Source organism: Mauremys mutica, chromosome 3, assembly GCF_020497125.1.
Source record: "Mauremys mutica isolate MM-2020 ecotype Southern chromosome 3, ASM2049712v1, whole genome shotgun sequence".
NCBI lineage: Eukaryota > Metazoa > Chordata > Testudines > Geoemydidae > Mauremys > Mauremys mutica.
The window spans coordinates 9,496,937-9,508,995 of record NC_059074.1 but is presented as its reverse complement, the minus strand read 5'-3'; the positions used below and the strand labels follow the sequence as shown (position 1 = coordinate 9,508,995).

Sequence of the window (12,059 nt, the reverse complement as noted above, 5' to 3'; positions counted from 1 at the left end):
AGAATCCTTTTTATTATAGCGGTGGTAGGAAGGATTCTGTGGGTTAGTATGTAGTTCAGAGGTGTGTTGGAAGTATTCTTTGAGTCGGAGACGGCGAAAGTAGGATTCTAGGTCACCGCAAAACTGTATCATATTCGTGGATCTGGAAGGACAAAAGGAGAGTCCCCGAGATAGGATAGATTCTTCTGCTGGGCTAAGAGAATAGCTGGAAAGATTAACAATATTGTTGGGTGGGTTAAGGGAGCTATTGTTGTGGCTCCTTGTGATAGGAAACAAAGGGTAGGAATAAATGGTCAGTTTTCAGAATGGAGAGAGATAAATAGTGGTGTCCCCCAGGGATCTATACTGTGACCAGCACTGTTTAACATATTCATAAATGATCTGGAAAAGGGGGTAAACCGCGAGGTGGCAAAATTTGCAGATGATACAAAACTATGCAAGATAGTTAAGTCCAAAGCAGTCTGTGAAGACTTACAAAGGGACCTCACAAAACTGGGTGACTGGGCAAGAAAGTGGCAGATGAAATTCAATGCTGATAAATACAAAGTAATGCACATTGGAAAACATAATCCCAATTCTACATATAAAATGATGGCATCTAAATTAGGTGTTACCACTCAAGAAAGAGATCTTGGAGTCATTGTGGATAGTTCTCTGAAAACATTCACTCAATGTGCAGCGACAGTAAAAAAAGCTAACAATGTTCGGAATCATTAGGAAATGGATAGATAATAAGACAGAAAATATCATATTGCCTCTATATAAACCCATGGTACTCCCAAATCGTGAATACTGCCTGCAGATGTGGTCGCCCCATCTCAAAAAAGATATATTGGAATTGGAAAAGGTTCACAAAAGAGCAAATAAAATGATTAGGCATATGGAACAACTTCCATATGAGGAGAGATTAATAAGACTGGGACTTTTCAGCTTGAAAAAGAGATGACTAAGGGGGGGATAATAGAGGTCTATAAAGTCATGACTGGTGTGGAGAAGGTAAATAAGGAAGTGTTATTTACTCCTTCTCATAACACAAGAACTAGGGATCACCAAATGAAATTAATAGGCAGCAGGTTTAAAACAAACAAAAGGCAGTATTTCTTCACACAACACACAGTGGAACTTTTTACCAGAGGCTGTTGTGAAGGCCAAGACTATAACAGGGTTCAAAAAAGAACTAGATAAGTTCATGGAGGATAGGCCCATCAATGGCTATTGGCCAGGATGGGCAGGGATGCAAAACCATGCTCTGAAGAGTCCCTAGCCTGTGTTTGCCAGAAGCTGGGAATGAGCGACGGGGGAGGGATCACTTGATAACGACTTGTTCTGTTCGTTCCCTCTGAAGCACCTGGCATTGGCCACTGTCAGAAGACAGGATACTGGGGCTAGATGGACCACTGGTCTGACCCAGTATGGCCATTCTTATGTTCATCACGAATGTGCCCCACCAAGGAGCACGACTTTGCCCACCTGGACAGAAGAATATCTTTATCCACCACTGAAGTTCTAGATGGCAGAATGCAGCAGATGTTTAACAGCTCAGAGGAACCCTAAAAAACAAGTGTAGGGCAGCAACAGAATAAGAACTTCATGTCCTATTGAAATTGCATGATACTGTGACATTGAGCCAGAAAGGGTTAAGCAATTAGGAAGGTTAAATGACCTAAATTCAACCTTTAGAGACATATTAGAAAAGCATGTGAATGGTAATTAGGGCCATTTCATGTTAAATAGACTAGAGCTTTGATATGCAAACCTGAATTGTTAGAGAATTGGGGGTAATACTAATTGTGTTTATTTATATCTTGCTAGACATTAACCATGTGAACAGACGGTTCCTGTCTGTTGCTATCTCTATTATTCAGAGATCAAAAGGGAATATTACCATTTAGATGAAGCTTGGGTGTAATAATATCATTGTCTATATTTCTCTCTGAAGTTTGTAGTAAACCGTCTATGAACTGCTTAATGGATAATTACCGTATGCTGATGAATGCAACTAGTTACCTGTGTATGTACAGAAAATAGGTGATTCTACTTCAAAGCCACAATGCTCCACCCAAGGACTGCATGCTGTCAAGAGGCTGCCAGTGAACTATAAAAATAAATCCTGTATCGCAAATCTGCTTAAGCTTCATCAGGAGAAGTTTGAGTCGCAAGACTGATGTCCCCAGCTCCAGTCTGGGTCACCCTGATATTGGACTATAACCTATGGAACTAATTTTGAAAGAACTTTTTGCAACTCTGAAGCTCACCATCTCTGCTACGAAACTAACCTAAGAACTTTATTCGTATCTGTATGTATAATGATCTTTTAACCAATACTCTCCCCCTTTTCTTTTAAAATAAATTTTAGTTTAGTTAATAAGAATTGGCTCTACGCATGTATTTGGGTAAGATCTGAAATATTAATTGACCTGGTGGGTAATGTGTCCGATCCTTTGGGATTGGTAGAACTTATATGAAGAACAAGATTTTCAGTAATCCTCCTCATCATTTTTGGCTTGACTGTCTGGGTGGAAACCCAAGGCTGGACTGTTTCAAGGGAACTGTGTTTCTGGCTTCTGAGTAACCAGTAAGGTATTGTAGAAGCTGTTTCGTTGGCTTGGGGAATTTAAGTATTAGAATAACCACCAGTTTTGGGGATTGTCTGCCCCATTCTTTGCAGTTTGCCCCGATTGAGCAATCTCAGTGTGGACTCCCCTTGGACCCTGGTCACAGATACGTCTAATGGAATTTAATTATTCAAATGGGAATCAGGCCAGAACACCAGGGCTAATATCCCTATTTTTGAGAGAAGCTTTGGGCTCCTTAATGGCCACAAGTTGTCATGTTTCTCTATCCTGCCTGCTGACATGAATGTGATGTACACTGGCCATCACTAAAGAGATTTCTTTCTGCAGGTCTTCTGGGCCTGGCAATCTCCATTAAAATGCATTGCTCTACCCCACAAGCTCTGAAAGACTCATGAGATTGCAGAAATGGCTGCGCTTTTTGATGCAAAGCACTATACACATTTGATATGATGGTTAGACATCTAGATATGGGCTGAAGCCAAAACGTTGAGAACTAGATCCTCAACTTGGATGATTTTTGAATCACACTTCTAATAAACTCATGTCAATTGTGACCTGCAAGATGCGAACATGTTCAGATACACATCAGCAATGTACAGTATAAACTGCTGTGTCGCAGGTAATAGCATTACTGCTCATCCCATTAAGCATGTCATCTACACTCCTAATTTTGTTTTATAAAAAGATCATTTGCAACAGATTACTGTTTTTTGGGTGCTACTAAATATGACCTTGTCCCTTGACTTTAACATATGATTTGTCTTCCCTCTTTAAAATTACATTTACCAGTGAGTTATGACCCTTTCAACCATAAAAATGGTAACAGTATTCTCTGGATAATGTCTATCCGGCACAAAGCTGATAAATGGTAACTACAGAGAGGTTTAAATCAACACAGAGTTGCTTGCAGTTTGTTGCTGATATAAACTTCTTAATCACAGAGTTTTTATTCTGTGTTTGTGAATTTTGTGCTGATGAGAAATGCTGACCTTGCAGCCTTGGTGACTATTTCTCTATCCACAAAACAGATACAGTGCACACAGCAGCTGTACAAGCTTCCCTCACACCGCCCCCATAACATACAGTTAAGTCTCCCTTGAATCTTAGGCCTCTTTGATGAGACCACCAGCAAGAGTATCACTTGCTACCAATTATGGTGGTGCTTTTTATGCAGTTTATTTGTCCAGTTTGACTGAGACCAAATAACTCATTTCACACAGGCTAACTGGCTGAGCTAATAATTTAATGTCATAACCAATTCAGGCTGGATTTCGACCAATGTCTTTGACGTGAAAGTCTATTCTGCCTTCAGCCATCCAGGCTGTCAATGTTTTAGCCTCTCCATATATACACGGTGTACATTATGCCCAATTTATACTATATAAAATGTTTTTCTCCTAAGACATTTTTATATATGTCCCCAGTCATCAAGAAGAGGCTTCAACCTTCTAGTCTCTTCATTTTCTCCCCTCCCTTTTCTGCCTTTCATCTTTCGTGGTTTACTAGTGCAGCTCATCCCTGCAGAGACCTCAAGCAAGAGAGCTGCCTTTAAAGCTACGATCACTCCACACAACGGCCAGCATGGAACACACGGTGAATAGTGTAACTAGCTTCCCTTAGTTTGGTAGTGCCCACTACTACCAGCTCCAAGAGACAGAGACTTCAAGGGTGTTTCCCATCCACCTGTAGGTAAGAGAGGCCTTAGGAATAAGTTAAGTTGCGACACACACGGCACAACATTGTAAGGGGCATTAGAACTAGAACCATTAATATGCCAGTTCTAGACCGTTCTTCAAAAACTATCAAGTTTTCTGCTCACGCTGTTGCCTCTTCACAAGGGTATGCCATTTTTGTCTTAGCTATGCACAGCAGGCAGCTGTCTCTCTGACAAATCCCAGAAATGTCCCAGAATCCTTTGTGATATATTAAGGCCATGTGTACACTGACAGGTAGATCAGCTCTGCTGCAATCTTGCAGCGGTGTCAATGTAGCGGGTCTGGTGAAGACCCGCTAAGTCGATGGCAGAGCGCTCTCCCACGGACTCCAGTTCTCCAAGAAGACTAAGTCAGTGGGAGAGTGCTCCCGTCGGCACAGCGCAGTGCAGACACCACGTTAAGTTGACCTAAGCTATGTTGTCTTCAGTTACGTTATTCATGTAACTGAAGTAGCGTAACTTAGGTCGACTTACCGTGGTAGTCAAGACAAGGCCTCAGTAATGCCACCTTTGAAGCTACAGTCAGTGCTACGAATGCTGGGTTGCAATTAAGTACTAAGGACATGAGTCTCTTCTCTGTAACACTTATAGATTCATAGATTGTAGGGCTGGAAGGGACCTCGAGAGATCATTGAGTCCAGTCCCCTGCCCTCATGGCAGGACCAAATACTCTCTAGATCATCCCTGATAGACATTTAAAGCAATGTAAAGCAATAGTATCTCCAGCTACTTCAATGGAGTTTTACCAGTGTACAAGAGAAAAATCAGGCCTTAAAAGTGCTCATCGTGTCAATAAATACAGAGCCATCCCTACATGTAAGATAGCATAATTAGCTTTTACAGCTGAATGCCTTAGTTCTGATTTTCAAAGAGGACTCCACTCCAATTCATCCTGATCCACAAACATAAATGCAACACTTCTAATGACTGCTCTAGTCCTAAGGAAACAAAACCTAAGACTTCCAAGGAGTGAAATCAGACTAACTGATCTACCAAGTTTAAGCATTGCTGATTCTGTTTATGAATGCAAAACACTGTCTTATGAATGCAGAACACTGCCATATGCTTTCCATCAAAATGGTGACAGTTAATAAGAGCAGTCTGAAACTTCTGAAAATAAATCCAATGTAATCAAATACTCACCGCTACACAAATCAGAGAACACAGGCTGAGAGCGGAATATCAACTATCAGCACATCACTCCTTTAGGGAGTCCTCTGGTTTCTGAACTAGCTTTAAAACAAAAAAACAAAACAAAACAGCCCCTCATTCTGGTTCTCTCTGTAAACTATCATTCCATTTAGTCTTTGGAATTCTCTACAGCTGATCAATTGTAGTCCAGTGGATAGCAGCTGGTTGGTATTAAGCAGACCTGAGCTCCAGTCCTGGTTTTACCATTGACACTCCCATGTCACCTTGGGCAAGTGACTTAAGCCCTGCAGCAGTTTCCTCTCTGTAAAATGAGGATAATAATGTTTGCCCACCTTTGTAAAGCTCTTTGAGATCTACCATACAGATAAAAAACACTACATAAAAGCTGATTATTTTCATAATCAAAGTCTTACAAAAATGTTTACCTCTGACTGAGCACAGGATTAGGATCCTGTAGTTCCTGAGTTCTACTACCAGCTCTGACATCTACTCCGCTCTGCAGTTTGAGATAGAGACATAGGGTATGTTTACTCTACAAGTGCTATGGTGGCACAGCTGCAGCTATGCTGCTATAGGATAGACACTTGCTACAGCGATGAAAGGGGGTTTTTACATCACTGTAAAATCCTCAAGAATTTTTCCATTGACCTAGTCGTGTCTATACCAGAGCTTAGGTGTGTTTAACTACAGCTCTAGGAGTTTTCACACCTGAGAGACATAGCTAGGTCAACCTAGGTTTTTGGTGTAGCCCAGGTTTTAATCTCTCTGCTCCTCAAGTTCTCCATCTGTAAAATCAGGGCTACTATCATTGCTGCCTCACAGCAGTGTGGTAGAAATTAAAGAGGTTGGCTCTAGGGCAGACTCCACTATTTCTTTGCTGTGCCTGATAGGAGGACTACTGCACACAGGGAAGGACTATGAATGAACTCCCCCAGGAACTAAGGATGTCACAAACCTTACCACCTTCCACTCCAAGTGCAAGGCGCATTTATTTGACCTTGCCTTCTCTAACACAAATACAGAACAATGTGTACATTTTAAAAAAAATCCTACCAAAACAAGACGCTCTACTGCATACACTTCTCCCCCTGGGGAGAGGCCAAGACAACAAACGACAGGTGACAGATGTGAGCCATGTCCCTTAATGCAGTGCTGAAAAGCACTCAGGGTATCTCTATACAGCAGCTAGGAGTGTGCTTCCAAGTGCAGGTAGACAGACATGCATTAGCTCTGCTCGAGCTAGTGCTCTAAAAACAGCAGTGTGGCTGCAGCAACATGGATGGGAGGCGGCTTGGGCTAGTTGTTTTTTTTAAGAATATCAGGGTTGGAAGGGACCTCAGGCAGTCATCTAGTCCAACCCCCTGCTCAAAGCAGGACCAATCCCCTGACAGATTTTTACCCCAGATCCCTAAATGGTCTCCTCAAGGATTGAGCTCACAACCCTGGGTTTAGCAGGCCAATGCTCAAACCACTGAGCTATCCCTATAATCCTGCCTGACCTCCTGGTTATGTACTCAGGTGGCCAGCCTGAGTAGCTGTGGCCACACTGTCATTTTTAGCATGCTAGCTCCATCAGAGCTTGCACTTGTCTGTCTACCTGTGCAGGTAGGCACCCTCTCAGCTGTTGTGTAGACATACCCTCTGATACTACAGTGATCAGCATGGTGTAAGAACCTACATAGAATAGAATGACAACTACAGAGTCCTGACGAAGAGAGGGTGGTCCAGCCTCTGAGAAAAAGGTAAAAGAGGAGTTCTTTCACTGAGGCGCCAAAGCCTAAAGGCTTGCCACAAAGGGGAGGACTTTTGTGCCTGGTGAGGGCTGGAAAGATCTCGAGGCCTGTGGCAGTGGATGACAGGACTCATGTTTTTACAGGGGGGCTCTCTCACTTCAGTGCACCAACGCAATAGGAAATGAGTCTCAGTGGCAGGGAAACCGAGGCACGGTCCCATCTAGATGCCTGACCGGTATGTTGCACTTTTACAATTGTCACAGCTTAAGGTCTAGCTGTGTTGCTGTTCCCTTTCAGTCTGAGTTCATCCCTCTTGCCTTCTTTACCTGTCTCAGGATGGAATCTCGCAATTCTTCTGCTCTATCTTAGGTCCTTACATGGCCCCCATTACTGCAGTGCTTAAGCATCTCAGAACCTTTTATGTATCCATCTTCACAGCACCCCGTGAGGTAGGGAAGTGCTATTCTCCCCATTTTACAGATGGGGAACTGGGACAAAGGATAGACTTGGTCATACAGGAAGTCTGTGGTGGAGCAGAGATTTTAAGACCAGGACCAGAGTACACGCTGCCTGGTATAAATCAACTCCTTATCACCCTGCAGGTCCGGCTGGGTTTCAGCCACTTGCAATTCCTCCCTTGGGAAACCTGTGACCAGTGACAACCGATGTTCTTAAAACTGAGTATTTTTACTCAGTGGCTGGAAAAAAGCATCCGAGAAATAAAGGAGTTTAAAACAACCTACGTACATATTTAGACTCATGTAATCTTACCCTTCACTGCAAGGTAAGGCCTTGTCTACACTAGAAGGAGTTTGCCAGTCGAGCTATATCAGTATAGATATAGCAGGAAACCCTGCAACTGTAGACACAGTTTATACCAGAAGCAGGGCCGCCCAGAGGATTCAGTGGGCCTGGGGCAGGGCTGGGTCTTCGGCGGCAATTCAGTGGCGAGTCCCTCTCAGAGGGAAGGACCCGCTGCCGAATTGCCGCCGAAGAATGAAGTGGTGGCGGTACAGCAGCCTAAGTGCCGCCGATTGCGGCTTTTTCTTTTTTTTTTCCCGCCACTTGCAGCGCTTGTACTCACCGGGGGTGCTCCGAGGCTTCGGCAGCACTTCAGCGGCGGGTCCTTCACTTGTTCCGAGTCTTTCGCTGCACTGAAGGACCCGTTGCCGAAGACCCGGAGCAAGTGAAAGGCCTACTGCCGAAGTGCCGCTGAAAACCCGGAGCGGCTCGCGGGGCTCCTGTGGGGCCTGGGCAAATTGCCCCATTTGCCCCCGCCCCACCTGCGCAGGCCTGACCAGAAGTGTGTGCTTTTGCCAGCATAGCTTATATCAGTTCCCCGAACAAAAGCTATACTGGCAAAAGCACTTTTTTGCTGACATAATTGTGTCTACACTAGACTTCCTGCCAGTATAAAAATATCATTAACAAAAAAATCACAACCCTAAACAACATTACTATACCAACAAAAGTTTGTAATGTAAACCAGGCCTGAGTTAGACAGGCTTGCCTATTAAATTACAGGAACAGATCAGAAGCAGTTTACAGTCTTCTAGCAAGCCCAGATCTTTCTGTGACCCACACTGGTCACCACTCAGAGCATGCCCTGCTCTTCTGTGAGAGGAAGAGGGTCTCTGGGCTTGTCAGCACATGGAGACATTGTTATTCCTGAATAACTTCATTTGTAGACAAGCCCTAAACCTGGTTCTCTTTGACCCAGACCATTCAACCTGTTTTCTTCCTTTCAGCAGGAGCATCTGTCAGGGCTTATCCAGGAGAATGCACCCCTGATGCCTGCTCCATTGTTTGGGTAGTTAGACCCATTAGTCTCAATGGCTTGTAATCACTGGCCTGGAGACCATGCCTCCCCTGAGAGTGAGGGTGTTCAAACTGTCCAATCCCATCAGACGCCAAGCATATAATCACCACATTTTGGGATACAGACCAAAACATGCAATTAATATAGATACTTATGGTCATATTCCATCACATGCCCTGTGAGGTAAGTAGATAATTCACCCCACTGTACAGATGGGGAAACTGATACAGGGAATTTATTTACTTTAGGTCACAGAGGGAATCAGCTTCAGAGCTGTGATCTGATTCTTCAAGCTCTCAAGTCTTGTACATCTCTAAAATTCTGCCGTAGATTTGTATTAGATTTTAAGAGCCCTTTAGGTTGACGGAATGGAGTTGGTTGTGTGGACGCAGTCATTTTAAAATCGACCTAACACAGCTAAATTCAACCTAACCCCGTAGTGTAGACCAGGCCTTTGGTTCTTTTGAAGAACTCTTTCCTGCTCTGATCAAGAATTGCAAAATGAACCTCATTTCTGGGAGCCTTTGCAGTAGACTTGATACTGTTACCTCCTCCCCGCCTCTTTTTTTTAAATTTTTTTAATTTTTAAAAATAGGCTTCACATATGGCCGCACATGAAGAGGATTCATGATTTCACAACTGGTCCCATATGGATGGTAGGTTTGCACCACTATTGTTTTATGGCCCTTCATTTTCTTCGTCTCCGTCACTTATTTGTTAAACCTATTCAGCCCTTTAAATAATCTATAGTTTAGTCTGGAAAAAAATTTTCAACTTGACACACCATTTATGTGAGTGTTTCCCCTCCATTCTAATATTCTTCCTCTAATCCTCAGCTGAAAAGCTGCCACCTCTGGGGTGGAAGATAGCAGCTGTTTCATAGTACACAGCAACATTCCACAAAAATTCTGGAAAGCCACCGAAGAACACAGTATCCAACTAAAATTGTACAGAGAATTTAGAGAGGCAGAATGTAACTGAAATTAGGCCAGGACAGCAGAGCCAATAGTCTAAATCTACAAACCAGGCATTAAAATTGTGTGAAGAGTCTGATTCAGAGTTAAGGCTGACAGGCTGGGCTGTCCTTGTGCCTACACACAGCACAGGTGATAGCTCAGGGTATGTCTACACTGCAGTTAAAAACCTAGTTCATGCCAGCTGACTTGGGCTCACAGGGGCTCAGGCTAAGAGGCTGTTTAGTTGCAGTGCAGATGTTCAGGCTCGGGACCCTCCTAACCTGCAGGGTCCTGGAGCCTGGGCTGCAGTGTAAGCCTGAACATCTATACTGTAATTAAACAGCCCCAACAAGCCCGAGTCAGCTGGCACAGGCCAGTCACAGGTTTTCAACTGCAGTGTAGACATACCCTAAGTTCACCAGTCATTCTGCAGCCTGTAACATACAGGTGTAACAGAGGGAGTAGAGGGCAGCGCTGACATTACCTCCAAACTTCTTTCCTGGTATGAATTAAATCTTTAAAATTTTTAAATGGTGTCTCTAACCAATACTGAAATAAATCTGAAATATTTCCAGCTATGGTAAAAGAAGATGGGTGTGGCTGAAAAGACCGGTAATATAATAAGAAGCCTTTCACTTCTAAATTACTGGTTCAAATCCAGAAGCAACTAAGTCTCAGAGTTCTCTCCAGGGGCCTTTTTGAAACATGGTGGTGGTTTAGTCGACAGGTGGCCACAGCACAAAAACCATCTCAACTGTTACCCTTGCCATGAGCCTCAGCGTAGATATTTGTGGCATTGGTATTACACAGACAGATCTGAGTCCTAGAGGTGGTTCTTCCAGCACAGAATTGAGCACGTTCACAGAAAATGCTTGCAGTCCTGCTTCTTGCTACCTGTTCTGTGAACAGAGGAGTTCACTTTCCAGTGTCAGGCAATCTGGCACATTTCCTAAACTCTAAATCCAGTGGCTCATTTACTGTGTGCCACTGGGAGTGGGAGGTTGTGATGGTGAAAATCATACATAAGCATATAAGCTAGAAGGCCTAACTGAAAGCCCAGATTTAAAGACACCTGAATTCTGAGGTGTTTTGAATTCACACCCAAAGCTTTTCAGCTTGAGTTAAACAAAAGCAAAACAAAGATATAGAGCAGCATAGGGATACATGCATTTATATTGCTTTTACAATTATCTTTAAAAACCCTAAGACAACAAGAAAAAAATAGAGGAGATATTCCAACTTAAACTGGTGCAACCAATTATTTCCACTCTAATGGACACTGCCTTAGGCTTTTTGTTCTTATATATCACCACTCATATAGCCTCTGTATCCCCTTCTACTAACTCACAGGAAGGATGTTAAACCTTCTTGAGAGCATTGATGTTTAACCATTACGTCCGGGAGATGAGAGACGATTTCCAGCGTTTAATGGTATTGCTGTATGGTTCACCTCCAAGTTTCTAAGGCCATGTCCACACTACAGAGCCTATGTGGGCATAGCTATCCTGGCAAAGCCCCCTAGTATAGATGCAGCTTACACTGACAGAGGGAGTTTTTCTGGCAGTGTAGGAACACCTCCTCCCTGAATATTAACTGTGCCGATAGAAGCACTCTTCTGTTGGCATAGCTGCGTTAATACTGAGTTTTTTATTGGCCTAGCTATATTGGCCAAGGGTGTGTTTTTTTCACACACCCCAACTGACATAGCTATGTCAGATTACATTTTAAGTGTAGCCCAACTCTAAAAGTTACAAGCATTTGTCTCCTGATCACAGCTATGACCATTCCTCTGTTTTCTTTACATTGAATTACAGAAACGTAAACTTTTGAACTTTCCGGGAGTGACTTCTTGTTGCTGTACTTACACTACTGGAAAGGTTCTGAGCATACTTTACATGAGGAGGGCAAGTCAGAAAGCCTCTCAGGGGTCTTCAGCGTTATTTACCATTCTGTAACAGACAAGTTAGAGAAAAAATACCATTAAAATTTGCTCAAAATGTAAAGGCATTTTCATTTTTATTATCTATCTGATAACAGAACTTGGATACCACCGTGATGTGCAGCTTTATAAAAGCCTAGCCAGGCAGAAAGACACACATTAAAATAATC

The 12,059-nt window shown here is 43.1% G+C and overlaps 1 protein-coding gene across 10 annotated transcripts in view; it reads right to left on the bottom strand.

Moving 5' to 3' along the window:
• The window catches only part of HMBOX1 (homeobox containing 1), a 155,024-nt gene that overhangs the window by 79,063 nt on the left and 63,902 nt on the right, over positions 1-12,059 (bottom strand). For all 10 annotated transcript variants that reach the window (XM_045008507.1, XM_045008510.1, XM_045008508.1 and 7 more), the window contains one exon: positions 11,816-11,899. In XM_045008507.1, the coding sequence (XP_044864442.1) occupies positions 11,816-11,838 (23 nt within the window). In that variant the 5' untranslated portion in view covers positions 11,839-11,899. The remainder of the gene's footprint in view (positions 1-11,815; positions 11,900-12,059) is intronic.